Source organism: Chelon labrosus (genome assembly GCF_963514085.1).
Source record: "Chelon labrosus genome assembly, chromosome: 16".
NCBI classification, from domain to species: Eukaryota; Metazoa; Chordata; class Actinopteri; order Mugiliformes; family Mugilidae; genus Chelon; species Chelon labrosus.
In genome coordinates this window covers 8988217-9011961 of record NC_140349.1, presented here as the reverse complement: position 1 = coordinate 9011961, position 23745 = coordinate 8988217, and the positions used below count along the sequence as shown (strand labels likewise).

Genomic DNA, 23745 nt, shown 5'->3' with positions numbered 1-23745 from the left:
ACCCATAAAGTAAATATATAAAGACTGAATATAGTGTTTTCTAACCAGAGTTTGGTTTGTGGCCGTGGGGAGAAAGCTCTGAAACATACATTAGGCCTTAATGATGGGTAAAATTAACAGAAAAAAGGTAATATTTTCAAAATGACCTAAATCTAGATATTTTTACTTTTGGGATCTGCCCAACTTTCCTGACGAAGAATGGCGCCAATGGCAGGGTAGATAGTTGGTTTCAGTTTTTAATGTCAAACCATCTCTCCAAAACCCCCAAAATACTGATTTTATACTAATCCAGCAACCTTTTTTCCAAAATAGAATGCTTACTCAAGAGCTCCTGATTACTAAAACTCCTGGTTTTCCTGTTAATCTGTTGAACACATGTAAATATTTTTAGCTTCAACATGATAATATCAGGTTAACCCGATCTAAACCAACGCTGTGGAAGGTGTTTTCAGCCCAAACAGGAGATATACACACCAATATACAGTGTTTGGGGAAGGTTATTTACGTTTTTTTAAGGGCAGCCTTTCTATCCAGCAGCTCTTGGATGCTTTCGAGAAAGTTTAACCCAAGACTTCCTTTGTCTCAAAAGGCAGAAAATTACATTTTAAGGCAGAAAAAACTCAATCACAATCCCAATCACAGAATTTCCTAAAACTATTCCTTAGTTCATAAACTGATCATTGATCCAGATCAGGTTTTAAGGTGGAATTAAACTGGCGTCTCCTTTAACCTGTGATACGAAGACATGTGCTCAGGTTTGGACACAGGGCGATAAGGGATGCATACAGTATGAGGCATCAGAGAGAGCAACCTGCTGGACGCCACTGATCTCATTTGGCGGCAAATGATTACTCAACTTGCCGACCGCCTCCCCGAATATCTGACCCCCGTTACTTTCTGAATAATGTCCTCAGGGCTGGTATCACATGTGAACCACTCCATTTTCTCCTCCACGCCAAATTGAACATTCAGTATTCGAGAAACGCCAGCGATTCGTTCGGTCGGTTTGCAAGCAGCACAGGAAGCAGCTTGATACCCTCTGCGTGCCTGTGGTTTTATTCCCCCCCTTGGCACACAGATGATCCACTTCTCTGCTTATCTTAAACACAAACGGCAAACCGAAGCCCGGACTTGCTGACTAACACGGCGAGTCGTAGCCCTCCAGCGAAAGAAGACGCTGACTGTCTGTTTCTGCTGACCGCTTCTAGGTCGAGCTGGAAAATAATATCCTTCTGATCCCATTTCACTGACTAGATATTGGAGAACAATGTCTTTGATGGGACTGCAAAGTAAAGTTTAGGCTGTAGGTCAACTCCAGCTGGAGTGTGTACGGAAGAAAGGAGCTTTTAAAGATTTCTGTCTGATTTCTTTGTGCTCTTCTTTCTACTTTCAATTTTTATATATAATAAATATAATAATATAATATATAATAATAATAATATATATAAATAAGGAGACTAAAATTATCTTTTAATATCCCTTAAAGTCTTTGCAAGCTCACCCAAAATAAAGATCCCTCTCAAGGGAATGTGTGTAATTAGTACACCTGAGGATAAAGGCTCTTTTAAGGTACTCGGGACATAGACGCCGTAACCTACGTACGTCAGCGCGAGCAATTTATACTTGTGCGCTCATCAGTCTGGCTCGCTCTGTAAAAATGTCACCCAAATTCTAGTCGCCACTGTGTTTTTTTGGCCATTCGAGCTAATTTTTCTTTCTACTTCCTGCTTCACCTTCAGCAATGGCAACTAAAACTTTGGCCAAAATTTCACCGAAGACAAGTCATACAAATGTTTGTATCTTCGAACCTCCTCAGTTAACCTTTCCTCGATGTGTTCCATCTTTGTTGATCCTAAACAATCAATTCGAAACATGCAGAGATGGAGAAGCAGCCGGAAATACTAAAGTGGAAACACGCTACTACCAAGCGGACCAATCACAACTCTCGCGGCCTGTATTTACATTTCTGGGGAGGTGCGCATCAGGCTACGTCATTAGGGTCTACGCCATAGCTACGTCATCAAATTGACGTGGAAGCATAAACCACCTATAAGGATGCACTTAATTTTGCTATAATCAGAGGGAAGATGACATCCAAGGCCTTGTTCCAAATGCCTCTCTAAGCTGGACTCTCTTCAAAAACCCTTCATTTATTCAGACCTAGAAACATCAGATTCAAACTCTACTCTGCCTTCATAATAACTCTTGGCCTCAGCGGTGCATGCACTTTAATCCTCCGTTGAGCACGTACAGCTAATTAATCACCTTAACAATAAGACAGTAATGTCAGTAATAATGCAAATAACCTAAGTGAGTCATCTAAATTTAAATCTTGGAGCTATTCTGAGGATGTCATTTATCATATGCATCATGTTTCATTTAAAAAGATTCAGCTAAATGCAAAGTTGCCTTGTGGAGTTTTCCTGTAAAACTCCACAAGGCAACTTTGCAGTTCAGCTGTAAAGTCTGTCCAGATGCAAGCTTCACCAAAAGCCTCCATAGGGACCTCTTCGCAGCACTTGGGAGCACCTTTGCGAAACAGAATAAAATAGGAGTGGGACACCTGAAGGCTTTACAGACGCTCGCATGAGTGAGCACATTAGGCCCACAGGACTTATTTACAGATCACAGCTTTAACGCTGCTCCAGGTCTGCCACAGACATTGGGCTTCTTTCACATCCAAGAAAGAAGGATCTGACTCTCTTGGCGTTTTGTGTTCAATGAGCCAGAAACCGAGCGTCCCTCACAACTTGAAATGTTGACAGAAACAACTCCCACACTTTGAAACCGAAATAAAACGCACAAAAAGTACTGATGTACTACCGGGGCACAAGTGAAGCTTGTTTTTTTATTCTTTAAGAACCTCAGAGTCATGTAGAATGATGAAAAGATGAAACAATATCTAGCACTCGTTCAACACATTGGGGAGGAAACAGAGAAGAGAAAAGGTATCAGCGTGTTCAAAAGATGCTTTTGTCAAACTGGAAACTGCATCGGAAATCAGAATAAGAGGAAAAGTCTGGCAATTATATGAACTTTCCGGAACAGATAAACCAACAGAACTCAGTATCTGGGCACAGTGGCGTGGTGGTGAACACTGATGCCTCACAGCAAGAAGGTTCTGGGTTCGAATCTGCGTGGGTTCTCTCCAGGTACTCCGTCTTCCTCCCACCGTCCAAAGACATGCTCATTAGGTTAATTGATGATTCTAAATTGGCCGTAGGTTGTCTGGTTGTCTGTCTCTCTGTGTTAGCCCTGCGATAGACTGGAGGCCTGTCCAGGGTGTACCCCGCCCCTCACGTGATGACAGCTGGGATAGGCTCCAAATTGTTTGCCATTAAAATGGCATACCATTTGCAAAGACTCTGGCAGTATCACTTCACACCTCACCCTACACACATGGCCATGGTCAAGGATGGCAAGGCTAACATTAAAGCAAAAAAAATAAAAAATCCATCCACGCTGGACAGGTTTGACAAAACTACCTCCCAAGTCAGAACGAGCCAAGACGATAACACCAACTTCATGTGCAAAACCTGCGTCCAGGGCTTTTGTAACAAACTTAAGAAAGTGAAATCCCGACATGTGACTCTGTTGTGGTGTTTTTTTCATGGACACAGCCAAAGCTCTACAAGCATGTGAACCTTAAAGTCAAAGGGGCAATACCAACTCAACGGTAAATAGCACTAGTGTATCATAACAAAATATTGGTGAAATTAACGAGTTTCGCAGCAGATAATACGTTATTTAGAAGCTGCGTTTCGGTGCCCCAGTCACTCCCACTATATGGATATACGCGGCGCTCCGCTGGATCTAAATATCGTCCGAACGACTCCAAATGACACCAAAATTATATGGGTGAGTAAATGATCGTATTTTATGACAGAAATAAGGTCCAGGTTGTAGTTAAGTTGGCTTTAAGGTAAGGTTGAGTACAGCAGAAAGGAAAAACAGACTGAAAATGTTAACTTATTAGATTTTTTTCTTTGGGACATAATTTGACTTTGAAAAATTATAAATTGTAATTCACAGTGTGTCATTGCAATATTTTAAAACGGTTATAATAACATCATCTTGTGATTTAAGTATTTAGAGACTATCATATCACGGAGCCTCTGGCGATTCCCACCCTTATGCAACAGCATAAATGCAAGAGAGTGCATAAAAGATATTATGACTGGAAACAACAAGATCTAAATATAGAACTGCATCATCACCAAAACAAAACTTTAAAATCTTCAGAGAGTTATTTATTTATTTATTTATTTATTTATTTTTTCCCATGGTAGAAGTTAAGAGTGTTTTAACATGTCGACAGAGGTTATTTCACCGTAGGAAGGATTCAATTTGCACTTGTCAATCACTTGCACCGCTGACATCTGCCACAGCCACGAGAACATCTACAAAGAGCCTCTTTTCAAGTGAAGAGGAAACTCGGCGAGAATCAGGCGTTCACACAAGTGCAGCATTCGAGACGTGCGGTGCTCTCCCACTGGGAGTGGCTGCTTGCCTCTGCGGGGAGAACACAACATTCATACAGAAACACCTGTACCGAGCCGTGTTTCTGCAAAAGATTTTCAGTAATAAGCTTAGTTCATGCTGCCGTCATCCACAGAAATCGCTCGCTCTAAAGGGACCACTCAACCCAGAGAGTGAGCAAGCGTCTAAATCTGATATTTCTCCCTGTGATTAGAGATAATTAGTTGTCTGTATTGAGCGGAGCAGCCTCCACGTGTGGCTATGCTAATGTGCACCTGTTCATATGGTGATCCAATCCATATACATACTACTTAGGTAAGAGCGCATCGTGCTGCTCTCATTCAGCTAGAAAAGGCTGAACATTTAAAAAAAAAATGCTTTTGTGTCACAGCAGCTGCAGACTTGGAGTTGACACTGACAGCTCCACTGATTTTGGTGAATGCTGGAGGTTTTGCGCTGGATAGCCGAGGAGACTAACAACGAAATGGGTGCCCGTTTAAAAATGAGAGACAACAGACAGCCGTCCTCGTCTCCGCGTCTTATTTAAATGCCAATATCCATCCCAGACGTCTGAATTATATCGAGCGTGCGAGAGAGAAACCTCCATCCCAGTCAATCATAGCACCGCCTACATCGTCTAATTACACCCACTTTAATTAACACTGAGAAAGATGTTATTGGTTATAATAATGGTAAGTCTGAGGATTAATGCTCGTGCCTGTGATTAGCTTTGAAGCAGTGCCGGGACGTAATATGAGTGGGACACTTCAAACATATATTTGAAAGAAAATGGACATGCTGACAGGGACTAGAAAAGGGTGGAAGAGCTGCCGTGCAATTACAGTAACCAGCCTTTTCCCATCAAAACAGCACGGTGACATTTAAACCCCATGATTTTTCTTAAGTAAAGAAGTTCCTGTAAATTACAGGCCATGATTTTAAATGGCTTTCAATCTCATGCTTCATACTGGGGCACCTCACGCTTTTTGTGCAAAGCAGTTAATTTTAGTATTTTATGCGGGACGGCACAAATTACTTAAATGTCATATTTAAGCAGAATAATAATGAAAACAAATGCTAAGGCCAGTTCATGGTTTGCCACAGCTTCGTGCACTGGCCGATCCAGACTCTGAGCACAGACTTGCGGACGTGCATGTCGTTCAGTTCACACTATAAACACACTACTAGTTTTTATGCAACATGGCTGAATATTTTTCCGACTCTGAGGCTGTGGACGAACCATAGCAGTAGCAAATTACAGGTAAACAAGCCGACTCCCGGGGGTTGTTTCGGTGCCCCAGTCACTCCCACTATATGGATAAACGCTGATGTAATTATCTCCCGAAGGAATACGAATGACACAAAAGTTATGTGGGTGAGTAAACGACTATATTTTATGCCAGAAATAAGGTCCAGGTTGTAAAAAACAGTAGTTTCCCTTTAAGGGTCAGGCTGCAGTGACGTGTCAATGGTGAGGCGAGCCAAGCACTACAAAATGGACTGCTGCTGGAGTTTGTTGCCATCCCATCCCTTCCCTGGGCTGACATTGAACATGATATTTGGAAAATCTGGAGCAATCTCTCACCATCCAGAGACGACACCACTTCACCACTTCTTTGTGTCCTTGTGTAGTTCGGAACAATTAATTATAAAGGTACAGACAATGGAAAATCTTCACCAAACAAGCTGTTTTTTGTGGCTAGCAGTTCATCTACATCTAAAAATGTACAAAAGATGTGACACAGGGCCTGTTATTTTATCTGAGAATGTTAGCTGTAAATGCTAACCTAAGCTAACTGTTCATTTTGAGCTATCAAACCAAAATGTTTGATGCAACTTTTCACTCACGTTTGGTTGAAATATTCTGTAGATGAAAACCCAACTGATGTATGTAAGCAACAGACTGTATATAAAGATGAATGACCCCCGCAGGACGTTACGTATAGGAGAGCAGTTTTGAAGCTCAGTGTGGTAGTTTTTGTCCTCACCGTCTTGGCGTAACCTGATTCCACCCAACTCCTGGCTAATTCAAAAACTGGCAAAGTGTGAGTGGAACTGAGGCCTGTGGGTGACGCTAGCAAGGTGAGGACACCCTACAGGTCACTCACAGCGTCAAAGTGAACTCATTTGAGATGACAGATAAATTTAAACCTTGATATAATTTAAACAGATGGGCACAAATGGGAAAAATTGCTATAGAGACCAAAGCAGTTTTTGTTTCATGCTAAAAAACAAGTTAATTTCTGCTGTAAAGCTGGGCGTATTAAATGGAGATCTATTGGGATCTACTCGTCTTTAAAGAGAGCCTCAAGTGGTCATTACAGGAACTGCAGCTATTGGCTTTGGACACTTCATTTTTCAGCCTCAGATGTTGTCTCTTGCTATCTGCTCACATACGAGCAATCAAGTCAATAAACCCAATTTGGCACTCGGGCAAATGTACTCTGAATAATCTCAAAAGCCACAAAAGTCCACAGCTAACGGGGGCCATCACAGGAAGCCATACAGACAATAAATCTTAATGACAGATGAAAATATTGTGCCTTAATTAATCAGACTGTGCTAGGCATCCTAATGAGGCAGTTCACATCCCGCTGAAAACAACCCGACCCGCTCATTGGCACACTGTCTCATAAAGGCTTGGTATGATAAATAGCTTAATTTTCCATCTGAGCGTTCGGGCGTGATTAAATTCAAGCTGCTCTTCACCTTTGGGCAGGGAAAAAAATAAAATTAAAAAAAAAACAACACAAGACCAAGAGTCTTCTTATATATCTGACAGAAAACCCTGTGGGCAAAGAAATAAACCTCCTTCAGGCTACTTTACATAGCACAAGTTCGCCGATGCATGAAAAGCTACAGATTCTGTGTATCCAGTATCTACCGACAACGATAAGGAAACTCATTCATAGCTCTCTTGTGAAAAGCTATCAGCCCGAGAATAAAGGTGACATTTAAAGCTTTGGACTAAGACCACTGGTGGGATTATAGGCAGCTTACAAGTGGAGCCGGAAAAACTGAAAAATGACCCCACCTGACACCTGAAAGTTTCCCCTTTTCCCCCCTCCCTCGAGGCAGTGGCTCCCATGGCAACCGATATCGGATCTGAGCGTATTGGCCAATTTTAATCAGAGGGAGCACGTGTGAGCCAGTTTGTCCCAACGTCGTTTGAGCAAATTGAAGTTTCTGAGTGCAAATGTTGCTCCTCCAGATATTTAAATGGCTGTTATTTCATTGTCAGGCCAGTTAAGGGTGTCGGCACCAGTCTTATTTGAGTTTTTCTTGGCTGAAACGATATCTTTTCTCTTTCAGTGACTTTCTTGATGATGGAAATACCTCTTCCGGTGAGCTGCACAGCCTATCTTCTTCTTCTTCTCTGAGGGATAATTGTTTCCTCTTGGCTCAATTCACCGTATCGCTGAGTTATTCAGGGAATATAGGCCAAGTTATTCCGAAATCCTCCCCCTCGAGAGCGTAAGGGGACATTCCAGCGGCTCAAGTGGAGCAACAATATAAAGGAGTCTCTCTCGCTTCGGTGAATACAGGTCACTCAAAGCCAAGGCCTTCAGCCCAGCGGCCGGTTACAGGCTCTTGGTGTAGCACTGCGTCTTAAAAGGGGATTTTTCCCTCCACAGGTTTCAGGTTTCCTCATACTCTGTCCTCAAAAGCATTAACTACTAGCTACTCGGGTATATAACATTGTGGTTGTTGTATAACGATCAGAAAACTTGAATAATAAGCATAAAGGAAGAACTTCCTGTGTATTTAATGTAAATTTACTTCTATTTCAATTTCCTATAGCTTTGTACACATGCAAATGTTATATATTTTCTGCTTATTCTATTTTATTTTATTTTATCATTTTTATTTTTTCATTTATATATTTTTTTAACCTATTTTTATTTTTAATAGTGTTTTTTTATGTGCAACTTCACCTGTTACCAAGCCATTTCCCTGGTGGATCAGTAGAGTCTATCTAACTTAACAAAGGGTTTAAATTTATCCTTAAGTTGGGCTGTAATTAGCATTTATTGGTAAATTATTATATTATATTTTACTTTGGAGTCAGCTAGCCGCTATCCAGCCACAGTAGCTCTCTGTGTACAGTATCTACATAGATTTTCCAAGTATAGTTTTTAACGTAAACAGTAATTTCTTGGAAGGTTATCGTTCTGCTACGGCGCCTGTGTGTTTACAGGGTAAACAACGTCTAAAAATATGCACCTAACTTTATGACAATTTAATATTTAGGATATACTATATTTTATTGTACACCAGCACTAGTTACCATAAAGTTGAAGTTATCTAAACACAGATTACAATTACAACCCATAGGTTTACAGCTTCAAATGGCTTATTTTATTCACACTTTCACAATGAAACATGAAACAAAGTGAAGCACCGTAATCAGCAGGTTGGAAAAGTGCAACGATAAACGACTTAAATGATCAAAACTGTTCACTGACGTCTTGTCGAGCCACCGATTGTTCCCCTGAGTAAGAACTTTGCTTTCAAACACCAATATGTAACGTCAACCAGTGACAAGTGGAAATAAATTACTTCTGCGTTGGACCGCCTTGTTCTTTGATTACAGCACGCAATCTTTTGACATTGCAGAAGCTTATTGAAACAATGACACAGTGAATTCAAGGATTCAAGGATTCAATGACAATAAAGAATCCTTGAATCCTTGAATCCTTGAATGATTCACTGTATCATTGTTTCAATAAGCTTCTGCAATGTCAAAAGATTTATTTCCATCCAGTGTTGCATTCATTTTTCACCAAGATCTTGTATTGATGATGGGAGAGTCTGACCACTGCACAAAGCCTTCTCCATCACATCCCAAAGATCCTCAATGGGGTTAAGGTCTGGACTCTGTGGTGGCCAATCCATGTGTGAAAGTGATGTCTCATGCTCCCTGAACCACTCTTTCACAATCTCTAGGAGGCTGGTATCTATTTGGTTAGTTAAATCCAGGTTTTTTTTGGCCAGGCAGTGTATACGTAGACAAAATTTAATCCATGGCTACTTGAGGGCACCTCATTGATCTGCAAACACTACTCTGACATATCATTACCATCTGAAATGTTCATTTTTATTTTTATTTTAGCTCTACTTTTGGTCTCCACCTACGACTGAGGGGAATTTCACCAGCTACCCACTAACTGTGTCACTACACAGAGGGGGCTATTAAAGTTTCTTGTGTCTACTTAAGACAGCTGTGTGTTGCAGATCAAACTAAGTTTAATGAGCGCCGTGAGCGTGAATTAAAACGTTAGCGTTGTAAGCCATAAAACGAAGACAATGACCTGAAAAAAAATGCTCCTTAAAGTATTTTTTCTTTTCTTTCCGGTTTCATCACATTGTAAACACAAAAATATCAGTTAGAGCTTTAAGGTGAAACCCCTGCAGCTTTAATTTACATTTCCATCACACCACCTCAGTGTGTACACTGCACTCCAAGTGTAGCCAGCATAAAACACACACACACACACACACACACACACACTCACACACACTCCCTCGTAGTGTTTGTTCTTTGCCATATTCGGGCAGCCTGAGGCCAGCGTGAGGTCATACCTCTGAGTTTGTACAGCTCTCCATTAACGGAGTTTACAATGAACATGTGTGGAGCCTCGTCACTCGTGGTTACCGAGGCACCGATCAGAGGCAGGGACCCACGGGGCTTCTGGCTCTTTCCCTGCTCATTGACGAAGTACTGCAGCTGTCCCAGCTCTGGATCCAACACAAAGTACCTGATGGGACAGAGAGAGAGAGGAAGAGAGAGAGAAGGAAGTTAGGAAAGTAATGGACCAGAGAAAAAAGGAAGGGAGAAGGAAATGGAAGAAGCAGCGTTCGTGCTATCATCATCATTTTGCTTTACACTCTCATTATCTTGTTTACTGGTGAAAGTTTTTTACATTCCTGTTGCACAAACTTCACAAAGACAGCAAGGAGGAGGAGGGCTATGAATGAGGGTGAGAAGAGGCAAAAGAGAGCCGCCATAAAAACACACAACACCCTTAAGTGTCTCACCTCCCATGCAACGACTCCTGCAGGATATTATTTACCACGACTTGTTAAAAATAGCCGAGAGTGTACACGAACCGGCGGAGCTCGCTTCCAAATTACTCAAGGCAGTGATTAGTGCGGTCATCTTGAGCAGGACTCACCGCTCGAGGCGTGGAAATTAAACCGCGCATTTTCCCCTTTGTGATTAATGAATCGCATTCAATCAGTGCGTAATTGAATCTCTGCCTCGTTCATCGCCGGCTGGAAGATTCAAAGCCGGTCGGGCTCATAACCTGAGACACACCGGGGCAGGCGCATTTCATTTTGCCGTGGCCTGAAAGGATTGTGTGTGACATTCAAGAAGCTGGCCTGTCTGCTCTGCCTGGCGCTTTGTTCTGGTTCTGCAGTTCAACGCTGAGGAGAGCAGCTCCGGCTGACCTTTACGTGTTTGTGCCCGGCGGCCTGAGGTAACAGCGGTCGTCTTTGTCTTGTCTCCTGGTTTGACGCTGCCCAGTATTGCTCTCTTTTCATTCACGATGTTAACAATGATTTCATTCACAATCACAGCAGCGGCAGCGGCATTGATCAGCAAGCAGCTGGGGCTACTTCCTAACACCACATCGTGGCCGTATGTGATGATTAAAGAGATCTCGAGGTGTCACCTGTACACTAAATCTCACAGGTATTGACAGGTGACAGCTCACTGCATGCTGCAGGTTCACACACTGGCAAACACACTATTCTCCTACACATTTACGGCCACACATGAGTTTTTTTTTTTATCAGTTCATCTGCAAGATATTCTCTTGAATCACCGATTAAATGTCAGAGAATAATCTAAGTATTTCAGACCATTAGAACATAAGTGCTGACTCAGGCACTTGTCAACATTATCACATTAGACAACATTAGGACACTTTAAAAGGGAAGAAAAAATCCATTGATGGAATAACCTGGTCATTCAGTATATTCAGGTAGTCAGCTGACCTCATTCTTTGGACACATAATGTTGCTGAACCTAGACCTGAGCAACTGCAGCAACCCCAGATCATAGCACTGCCCCCACAGGCTTGTACAGTAGACACTAGGCATGATGGGTGGGCATGGGCATGATGCTCTGCTTCCCCACTATCCTTCCAGTTTTTAATAATGCGTTGGCTGCAGCGAGCATTATCACATTAGACAACATTAGGACACCTCTTCACGGTACCTAATAAAGCATAAAGCAGTTACGCTCAGGGTTCATGCAGAGGTGGACCTTGCAGACCACATTTGACCCCGATTTGACCTGAGGATGTCGCCTTGATCTTGGCGGGTTGCAAACTACATGCTGCTAAAAATCCCTGAGAGGCACGGACGCAAGTTGATGTGTGCTGAAGTTACCATATAAGATTCCTCGCCCTATAAAGTGTAAATGTCTATTAAAATGGTGAAAATGTTATTAAAGGTTTCCTGAAGTCCAGGTTTTAAAAAGTAAAATTAAGAAAAGCAGCAACCCCCTTAAAACTGATGTTACATTCGCCCACTCAGTTTTTAGCAGTACCTGGCCTCATGTTACCTGACACTGTTGGGCTGCGACTGGTCATTTCTAATTGGCTGCCAGCTTATCTAACGAGAAGAGACACGACCTCATGACAGTGGCGGATGGATGTGAAGAACTTCTTTTAATGAATCACATCTCTGATCCCGGATCTATTTTAGTTTAATTTAATGGTGTCTGTGTCTGTTTATTAACTTAAAAGAACCAAAACCAACATAAGTAATAGTCTAAGGTTGAAGGTGAGAGAGCGGGACAGCGGCCAGACTCCATAAAATGACTGATTTCCATTTTTAAAGATATTAAAATAAGATTAATATCAGACGAAGTCGGTCTTCTGCGCTAGTTGTAATCACAATCACTAACCCTAACCCACTTTAACGCCAAACATATGATCAGATTATAACGGATGAATTTCTTTATGGGGGAGATTACATCATGAGGGACTTCAGCCTTCAACTCTATTACTGTACTTCATCCTTCACATAAAGCATTTTCCCATGAACCCTCTTGGGTTCCCCAGAGAGGATGCAGTGAATACTGCTGTCTGAAAATTGATCGCCACTCACGGTCTCGCCCCCTTCCATCAGGGGAGCTGCAGATTTATGTCGACCACAGCCAACCAGCGAACAATCTGCCTGCGTCAGTTCGTATCCAGTCCTCTCTTTCTCTCCCTAGATGTGAAGCACACATACAGTATGGAGTCTTATCCCCTGTTCAGTCAGCAAAATGGAGGCTTTTACCGTTGACCCCTCTGGGCAGTCTTGCTTTTGCAGCTAAACAACAATGCAGGCCTTTAACATGATGGATGTTGGTTGATAACAAACCCTCCTGTCAGAGCGCTGCTGATATAACCTGACCTGCCGGGCGGCAGACCGCGCGCCCAGTGAACTCTTCACCTCCAAAAGCATGAGGCTACAGCAAATTAAAGCTAACAATGGGATTAGAACAACACTTGTTTCGCCACTTAAAACCAAGCATAATATGAATTAATTCACAATGAATCTGACTGTCCGAAGCCCAGAAAAGAAAAAGAAAACCCATGCCTGACCTCATTGCTGCTAAGCTTGCCCCAACCAGATTTATGACAGATATTTTAATTGTCTCACAAGCAGGCTGAAGATATTTTTGTTGCTTTTAAGTTCTCCCAGAACAGAGAGCCATTTGTTTCGTCATATTTACGCATTGCCTGTTTTCTGGAGTTTCTGGAGTGAGACTATACTATATATAACTATACTACAGTGAGGCTATAAGAAGATATCTAATCATGAAAAAGATTTTGATTGGACACAAAATTAGTGCACACCCACTAGTGCAGGATGAGTCATCAGCGTTTTCGTTTACACGAACCCGTGTATATATGCCGTCAAGAGCATGCCAACCCTGTAGGTGGCAGTGTAACGAGAAGCTCAAGCCCACGTTAGCCAATCAGAATCCTGAAAATAGAAAGCAAGCGACGAATAAACATAAACATAGGTCGCACTTTTGGAGCATGCAGGTGCACATTCTGGCGCATACTGTGACGTCGGCTGCCTAAACCTTGGTTTTTGTCAGTTTACATGCAAACGTGCAACCGAAGTTTTCCAAAATATCCACTCTGGCCGGAGTTTTTAGAAAGCATCGTTTTCAGAGGCGAATTCTCTGTTTGCGTGTAAACGAGGGGCTCAAACGAAGGTAAATGTCTCCGTTTTTCAAAATAACCATGTACGTGTAAATGGGGCCTCAGCCATGTTGCAAAAAACTAGCAGTAGCAAATTACAGGTAAACAAGGTTCGGAGATGACATCATCCAGGTCAGAGGTTAGTAGGTCAATCTACAGACCCCAGATGGTGATAACAGGTAACTCCGGACTCAACGGGGAATAGCACTAGCGTATGATAACAAAATATTGGTGAAATGAGCGAGTTTCGCGGCAAATAATGCGTTATTTAGAGCGTTTCGGTGCCCCAGTCACTCCCACTATATGGATATACGCTGATGTAAACAATCGCTCGAATGACTCCAAATGACACCAAAGTTATATGGGTGAGTAAACGATCGTATTTTATGCCAGAAATAAGGTCCAGGTTGTAAAAAAACAGTAGTTCCCCTTTAAGTTCTCCCAGAACAGAGAGCCATTTGTTTCAACAGTGACAAACTTCAAAACACCATTAAGAATATCTATTTAAACAAGTCATTGTTGGATCAGACACTGGTGTAAAGGTGGCATATAGACATGTTGTACACTAAAACATTAAACTAGATTTCATGGGGACTTTTTGATGATGGGTCAAACAAACACAGGGTAGTGAATTTAGTCAAAACAGTCCCATTTACTGCATACAATGGAATGACTGACTACTAAAGTACTCCAGAGTATATATGACTACTCTATTATCCCAGCTTCAGGAAGTATGGAATAATTATATTTGGTTATTTGATTAGTTTTAGCTGTATAAAAATATCCTCCCCTTTCATTCATTTGAATGGGGGTGGCACAGAAACATGAACAAAAGTGAAACCGTGCCAAAGTCCAGCCTTGCTCTGTGTTATATCCTCTGGCACAGCACCAGTGTCACCAGGTCCCCTACATGCATGCTCACATTCCTAGTGGATGACTTTGTAACGTAAGCACATGACTGAAGGCGCGATAAGCTTTCACAAACCACTGCGCAGTGTTACGGCGTCTGATAATCCTTCAAACCCACGGCTCCGTTTCTCAAACTCTGTAGGGACTTATCTTAGATATCCATTATCCTTCCCTTACGGCTCTGAAACGTCACCTGACACCTGTAACGACAAAGAGCTTTCTAATACTGATCCATTTTCTGCTGTTATCACTCGTATAAGTCGCCCCCATGACAATATTTACACTGTAAAAAGAGCTTAGTCAACCACATCTGTCCACATCAAGAGAAACACAGCCATTTCCTAATGGCATTAATGCTGACGGTGCAGGAAGTAGCTCGTCAGCGGAATTTGAATCCTCTCTGTGCTCTTTTGGCAGTTCACTCCCAAAAATGCTCAGAGGGACGTCGGAGCAGAAGGAGGTAGTAAATCACACTGGTTATTGGCAGGCGATATGGCTGATATCTGTTCAGTAATAAAACGTGTGGTGTCAGAGAGCTTATGTGCAGCCCACGCTTTACTGGCCCATGCTGTCATGAGAAAGAATTCAGACCCACGTTATGAGATATTCAGCTACTGTACGGGACAGAAACGCTCACACATCCAGCTGACACTTTATGAGGCCATACGACAACTTCAGACAATATTTTCCACTTGGTAAATGTTTGACTTCCTGCAACAGTCACTCATTCTCTTGTTTTGTTTGCCGCTGTGGGCTGCTGGTGCATACCACTTGAAATTGGAGGTCAGATTAGCTAGTTCCCAGTAGGAAATTTGCCAAAGTAATGTCGGAAAGTCGGCCGAATCACACCAGCCTTCACGGCCTTACTAAATTAGCCGTACTGTACATATGCTACAGGCATAACATTATGACCTAATATTGTGTAGGTCTCCCTTGTGCCTCCAAAACAGTTTCAACTCATCAGAGAATGGACATGGGCCTTCTGAGGCAGGTGTCCTCTAGTAACCTATCGGTTGAGGGGAGGGGCCTCTGTGGATCATCCCACAGATACTTGATCAGTTTGGGTGAATTTGGAGGCCAGGTCAACACCCTGCGCATGTTTTTTTGAGTTGTTCCTAAACCGTTTTTGTGTGTGTGCCTGTGTCAGGCTGCATCCTGCTGGGGATGGCTGCTGCCATTAAGGAGTGTCATTGCTATGGGATAGGGGTGCCAGGTCTGGTCTAGGTGGGTGCTACATATCTAAGTAACATCCACACTAATGAATGCCAGGTCCAAAAGTTTCCCAGCAGAACAATGTATTGCCACAAGATGGTCAATGTTATTTACTTCACCTGACAGTGGTTTTAATGCTGTGGCTGATCGGTGTATGTGAGCATAACAAACAAACCTAAATAATGAAACAAGTAGACACTGTGAAAAAGATATGTCATCCTAAACCAGAAATATTATATATTATTATATTATGATATTTTTCTAAAAAAAACCCAATATTTTCTTTATAAAGGTTCTGACGAAGAGCACTGACATTAGAAAACATCACTAAGGTTCACTGGGCTTTGATCAAAGTTATCCAAATATGAGGTTTAAACTTGAAAAGTCTGCTCTGTTGTTCTGGGGCTTTCAACCATAACTCAGCCTGGTGACAAGAACAGTGAGCTATAACTGAAAGCTCAGAGAAAATAAGTAAGTTCGGCCTGTTTTCAGAAAGAGGAGATGGTATGAAGACAACAAACGACCTGAATTCTTCGCCACGAAAGACTAACAAGGCATTAAAAAAAAATAAAGAAATCAACGCCAAGCCAAGTTGACACATTGAGTCTTCCTCCTCTTCCTCCACGACAGAGAGACCTGCCCCGGCTGCACTACCCTACTTTGATCACCGAAGCACAGCGCTGCTCCTTTCCACCGAGCACATCTGCAAAGGAATGATTCATCCCTCACAATGTACTCCCCACCCGGCTGACCGCATAGGAAGACACAGATTTAGGATCTACACATGCAGCAACGCTCAATATTAAACGAGATGATGGCAACGGAGATTGAGGGGGCAATAAAAGTGCTCTGTAATCTGCATACAAATGCTAGAATACCTACACCTGCTGCACAAACAGGGGTTGAGCCGTCGACAGAGCAACATTTGCTGCATGAAAAGTGGAATGCTGGACCTCATTTACCTCTGCACTTTAGAAATAAATCTTTTTTTTTTTTTTTTTGCTTCACCGTCATCGCCCTGGAAACCAGCTCTGAGCCGCCATCCACAATCAAAAGCGCGCTCGACGAGAACGGCGGCGTTGACAAACTTCTGCGCGAAATTATGCGCAGCTGATGCTTTTCATTAACACATCTTTGTGTTGGTAATGAAAGGCCCGAGGGCCGGCGTGGAATATTTACCCGTCTCTTGTAAAACATGTTTTTCGGTGTGTGAAATCACACAGCGGTGGCCTGATTGTTCAGTCTCGTAGCCCGGAGGGACTGAAGGTGTCAACCTAGTAATCCTGAAACTGGACACTCACGGTGAGCAGATGAGTGCTCATACATGGAAATAATATGTGGTGCTTCTGCAGAACAAGTGAAATCTAAAGCTGTTCCTCAAAACAATAAATAGTTTGAGGGGTCAAGACTTTTAGATTAACGGTTCAGATAGGGGGTCGTGGTTAGACATGTGATGGCTGAAGCATAATTCCAGTTAAGAGGAACACATATCCGATGGGACGCCTGGATGTCTGATACACTTACTTCTTGGGTATAAAAAAAGAAAAGAACCCAAAGTGTTGCCATGTTATTACATCAGATTTCTCTTCCAACTAAGTTTGACTAAACTCAGCAGTTGTTAAAACCTGTCTGACTCTCTGAAAACGCGCCCTGATCCTCAGTGTGGTTCATTTAAACACCCGTGAGATGGTGAGCGGTTTCCCGATTTCTATTGTGCAACTGTTGCGCAAACACAAATCCTAAAATTCATTCCAACGATTTACTTTGTGCCAAGTTTATATCTGGGACAGATGGATCCCGGCAACTAGGGTGACTGGCTGCATTTACGCAGACACCGGTTTTCCACTAATAATTGGAATAGAAGCGTAAACAGCAATCAGTACAGAGGGGCCGGATCAGAAGGGCTTTGATAGTCCAGTCAAAAGGAAAATATTAGCTCCTATTAATCACGTAGACATGTTTTTCTGCGGGTGGAATAAATCCATTCTTTCTGTGCATGTCGGGGTAAACATTAGGTGACGTGATGAGCTTCCAGGACGGAGAGAAATGTGGAGGCGGCAAAAGAACAAGAAATCTTAAATCAGTGGCGCCGTTGCAAACATGGGTTCATCTTGGTCATCGGGTTCTATTGAATGTATTCAACCCTCCTTCCACCCATGTGTTTTTGCATCCATGCAACAGTTAAGCTGCGATCTTTAACCAGGACATTCATTCATTCATTTAGTCTGTAACCGCTTGTCCTTTAGGGGATAGCTGGGGGGGCTGAAGTATATCCCAGCTGTCATCGGGCGAGAGGCGTGGTACACCCTGGACAGGTCGCCAGTCTATCGCAGGGCTAACACAGAGAGACAGACAACCACACTCACACCTACGGCCAATTTAGAATCACTAATGAACCCAAGGAGCATGTCTTTGGACGGTGGGAGGAAGCCGGAGTACCCGGAGAGAACCCACGCAGACACAGGAAGAACATGCATTGACGAGAATAAAAACATAGTAGATATATTTCAGTACCAAACATTTATTTTACGCCAGTTCTTTTTCAAATGTTTCAGTCTTTTGAATAGTTGCACATTACACTTATACACCTTTCCTCCTGTTTCCATCATCGTTGGCTGATCACGTGTCACCTGCCTTCCCATAGAGGATGCTTCAAGTCACGCTGCACTTGCAGTCGCTAATTTGACAACAGAAATGAGGGACTAAACTATAAAAATGTTGATTGTGACTGTGATATCCTCAAAGGTTTGGCTTTAAGGGACGCTTTATGTCTTTACAGTTCCTCCACAAGTGTAGCATGCTCAGCATATGTACGTATAGAAATAAAGTGACACCTAGCACCTTTCCTCCACGCCAACACATACAGCACCATCACAACATTGCAGCACTTCACGCTGACACATGGCCACCCACACAGTGGCAGAATTAGCTCCACTCAGGTCTCCTGCCCACCACGACACAGCCTGCCAAACACACACACACACACACACACACACACACTGTGTTCGTGATGGAACGTGACCGACGACCGTAATTACTCCAACACCGCCGCCTTCCATCGGCCTCGCCTCCTCTCAAATGTTTCTATATTTAAAGGCCGCAGGCTCTCACAGATATTAACTGTAATTAGTAGTAAAGCTCAACCTGAGGACAGAGGGACGGACGGCGGCTTGTCCAAAGACTTCTCTTCTTCCTCTAATGGGTTTAAAACAACATGACGTTTTGACCTGTCTTTAACAAGCTGTCATCCAATAACCTTTTCATCTTTTTTTTCCCCCCAACTCAAAATCCAGTTACATTTCTATGTCCATTAATGGCTCCTGTGCAGCAGCAAGGTTTTTCTGAGCCCGGGGAATCACATAAGACTGCACTATAGCGATTAAAGTCACAATCTGTGGAGAAATGGGAGGCAAAGTTGTGGTTTTAATTATAAATAGGGTTTTTTCTGATGTTATTTAAGATTTCTTTACATTGATTGTACTTGTACAGATATATTTTCATTTTGTAAACCCAGATAAACGCAAAATTCCTTATGTTTTGTGCGGACGTCAAAGTCTTCATTGTTTAAAACCCAAAAAGTTGGAAAATGCCATGATTTGGGGCGTCCTTTCTAACATATACTTGACTGAAAACAGCACAAAGACAGCGTACCAAATGTTGAATTTGAGCATTTTCTTTTTTCTATTTTTTTTTTGTATTCCCTTCCAGAAATACCATTTAAAAAAAAGTTTCGAGAGGGCAACAGAAGCCTGGATAAGTCTCACAGCATCTCACAAATAGTTAAGTTAATTGGCTTCATGTCAGCAACGGATAAAAAAAAAACAGCAGGATGGAGGATGAGTTTTTCAGAAATGAGGATTAGGAAAGTTCTCTAACGTGTGAAAGATTGCATGTGTAGCTCAAGAATCAAGGAAAAACATTTCTCAACGGATGTCTGTGAAGTTATCAAGGTCACGGCGTATCTGAAAACCACATTTGTTTTTTGAATTGCTTCCAACACCCATCCGAGAGGCTTCATCTTTCCTGATGTAAGAACAAAAAAGAACAGTTGTGATCTTCAAGCTTTAAGAAGGAACTTCATTTAGAATAAACCCGACTCTGCAGTGGTTTGCCGTTGCATCCACAAATTTAAGTTAAAACTCAAAAAATAACAACTTCTGTGAAAATTAAGGCTTCGGAGCAGCATACACCGCCGTCCAGACGACGTCTTTTTCCGGGAGCACCAGGATTATTTCATCACCACCTTCTGCACGTATAACAACAGCGGTAAGAGACAACCTGTCTGAGGTGCAGACCTGTCACCTCCTGGCAATACTTTTATGAAACGAAAACTGCAACAAAACATTGGTAAATGTCAAAATGAGTTATGCCTCTGTCAGCTTTTTGGGGACTTAGTGTATTTATAAGACTAAAAATGATGGGTTGTGCCCTTAATTCTCAATCAGGGTGCAGCAATATAAAGTAGAAAGGAAAATCTAAACAGTTTTAAGTTACATTTAGTGGAAAGTGAAATCATCAAACCTGTTTAAGGACATCTAGCCTAAAAGGAAAGGGTTTTATTGAGTCTACTGCTCATATTTCAAGGATGTCGTTTGTCTCTCCGGTAAAATGTTATCCGCCTAATGGGCATTTTTAATTCAGTTTCCCTGGATTTGTATGTGACACATCTGCCTTGCACAACACACAAATAAAATGGCTCCATCTCAATCCACTTGCGAAGGTCTAACCTAATTTCAGGTTCAGATAAAAGCTTTGATCAGTCACATCCTACCTGCGTAGTGTGCCTGAAACAACCAGAGCAGAGTGAAATCTGATTAGTAAACTCTTTTTACTTCCTTCCAAAGGAGCAAAAAGAAGAAGAAGAAACGTAGCAGCAGAACGGATGGACAGACAAGCAGCAGGGGCGGTGCAAGCTCACGAGAGGCGGATTATCGGATCTGGGTTCAGGAGGTTTCAGTCGCCACCGTTCGCTCGGCTCAAGGCCGCGGCACAGGCTCGGGTCAGCGAGCTGAAAGGGATCTCTCATTCAAAGCCAGACCTTCAGGCAAACTGAAACAGGACAGGTAGCATCACCGCAAAGAGCAAACCGATCCGTTAATCCCCTTCCTGATAACATCTCATAATCCGCACAGCCCCGCTCATGATACCCTGTCATATTTGTGCGGTATGAGTGGGTTCAAGGCTGCACATGACAAATCCCACATGAGCACGAGACACAATTTAGATTTCTTTCATTAAACATCGTGTCACTTTGCAGGTATTTCTGTGGACGTGCATGAAGATGAAGTTCAGTGCATCATCATCATCATGTGTGCGTCAGTTTAATGGGAGAGCAGGGAGAAGAAGCCGTTCGTTCTCTCCACCTCCGCCTCCCCCCCCCCCCCCACACCCCACCCCTCTCACATACACTGGCACCCAGCCCAGATCATACACACTGCCATACAGCCCGAGCTCCCCTCTCCTCTGCAGCACTGCCACAGCCACACAATGCAAGCCTGTTATTTCTGTGTGCTAATTTCATTACCAAATCACAGGGGTGGAGCTGCAGGACAGACATAATTCGTGTGCATTATTCACATTCACTGTTGAGCAAGAAATTCACAAGAAAAAATGCTTTCTGTTCCTCTTAAGAAAAAACAAAAAAACAACAACCAGATGTTTCACATGTGGCTCACAAGCACAAGCACAGCGACTGCAGGCTCGAAAAAACTCACTCGCAGTTCCTCCTCATAAAAACTCTCTCAGTGCTGTGTCTGAGTTGAGTAAATCAGGCGGTGAACCCATAAATGCTGCATGAGGTACAGTCGCACAATAATGCACCGCCGCTGCCGCCGCGATCCCTACAGTTGTTGCTGAGATGTTCTGCGCTTCATTACGAGAGTGGCTGCAGCGCCTGGGATATTCACAGGATATGAGAATTACTTGCTTGACCTTAATTCAGAATGGCACTTTTGTTTTGACGGGGGTCGAGCTTTAGGAAGCTGTGATCTGGACCGTTTTCTGACATCTTACAGGTCAAAGGGTTCACCAAGAAGCAAACACCAGATTAGTCAATAATAAAAAAATAATTGTTAGCTGCAGCTTTACTGTAATACCTTTATGTTTTAACATTTTTCTAAAAGGATCATTTTAATTCTGGTTGTTGGAAAACTACGAGCAATATCTTAAAAGCTGCAGCAATTAATTAAAGTTGTTATTTAACAGATGAAAATGTTGATAAGTGATGACTCCTTTAGGGGATTTAAGCTTTAAGTTTCCAAGTTTCTTTCAGCTCAGTTTATCTTTAAATGCAATTATCTGACTATTTTTTAAGTGTTTGCTCCATAAAATGTCCCAAAATTAGAAAAATCTGTCACAGCATCCCGGTGACATGCGATCTGTTTCTAGTCAACAGCCCAAAACCCCAAATACATCCAGTTTATCTGCAGAAAAACAGCTGTAATACAGTTTTTCTGCATGAGAATTTACTTTAGCACGCAAAACACTTGCAGCTTCAGCTCTAAATGCAACATTACCCCTGATTACAACCTCAAAAATCAAGAGTTGTTCAACGTGTGAAGATTTCCAACCACTGGATTTGATGCAACCTGCTGTCTTCTGTTAAATCTGTTACCTGATTTGCACTCATTAGTGTGTGTTTACTTAATAACGGTGCATAAAATGGTTCATTAGCAGGCCTACAGTACAAGCTTGTTTGATTTAAATCCCCCTCACCACCTCCTCTTCCTCCACCACCTCCTCCTCCTCCTCTCCACAGTGACGTGGTGGTAAAAGTGCAACGTGGACGGGGCAAATAACAACACGAAGCCTGAACCGATACTGAATCATGTCAACCGCAGCTCCCCCCCTCTCCCTCCCCCTCTCCTTCCACCCGTGTGTCCTCACCTGTTCTGCCAGCCCTGGATCAGGTTGGTGTATTTGCTGAGCACTCCTTCCAGCTGCCTCTTGCGCGCATGCTGCTGCTGCTGCAGATTGGTGCTGTTCCCCAGCAGCACAGTTCCCCGGCTGCCTCCTGCCCCGGTGGAGGCGCCCAGGGAGCTGGAGCCCGGGCTTTGCGAGCCGGTCCGGCCGCCGGGCTTCCTCGACGACGAGCCCCCGCCGCGCATGTCCGCGGAGGAAGAGTTGGATTTGTTGATCCCGGGATGCGGACTGCAGAGCGCCTTGTCCATCCTGGCGACGGGACGGCGGAGAGCAGCAGGAGGAGGAGGAGGAGCAGGAAGAGACGAGAGGAGGGGATATGGATGGACCAGGAGCAGCAGCAGCAGTAGGGAAGATTTCAGCAGAGCATAAGTGGTAAATGGAGAGATGTGTCACTAGGGAACTAAAGCAGAGGCAGGGGGTATGCATCGGCTGCGCTGCGCCGGTGTCTGAAGCGTCCCTCGATGCGTGAGAAAGCTGACATATTCCCCGGTAGTGCCTGACTCCTGCTCTCTCCTCTGCAGTGCGCGGCGGTGTGGCAGTGTGAGCCTCCTGTAGGAAGGAGAGCAGAGCGCAGACACTCCCACTCCACTCTGGACCAGCCCCCGGATATTACAACGCAATCCTATTATACACCACATCATAACCAAAACAGTAATATATATATATATAGAAAAAATCGGGGAGGGGGGGCAGGAAAAGCCTCAGATGACTCATGTTTTAGGCTGATACGCATGAGTTTATTTTATAATAAATTACAACTGCAACAAAACTGTTATGCACATGCAAGATTACAGTGATGATGCATGAAGACAGATCCTCCCACAGAGGATAGAAAAGCCAATAGGTCACTAATACAGGTCACTAAATAAAGTATGAATGAAATAAAAATATGGCAGCAATGGTCGCTAAACTTTATGACTTTCATTTATTTTGAATATTAATTTTTTATGTTTTTAGGTTTGCACAGATCCCACAAAGAGACGCCATTTCATTCTGTCTGCACAGCAGCTGC

At 43.0% G+C, this 23745-nt stretch overlaps 1 protein-coding gene across 2 annotated transcripts in view; it reads right to left on the bottom strand.

The window, feature by feature from the left end:
• The window catches only part of osbpl10a (oxysterol binding protein-like 10a), a 76648-nt gene extending 53290 nt beyond the window's left edge, over positions 1-23358 (bottom strand). For both annotated transcript variants that reach the window (XM_084563229.1, XM_084563230.1), the window contains exons 1-2: positions 22698-23358; positions 10063-10238 (exon numbers count right to left, since the gene is read on the bottom strand). In XM_084563229.1, coding sequence (XP_084419355.1) covers positions 10063-10238; positions 22698-22981 — 460 coding nt within the window. In that variant the 5' untranslated portion in view covers positions 22982-23358. The remainder of the gene's footprint in view (positions 1-10062; positions 10239-22697) is intronic.
• Positions 23359-23745: the final 387 nt, after the last annotated feature.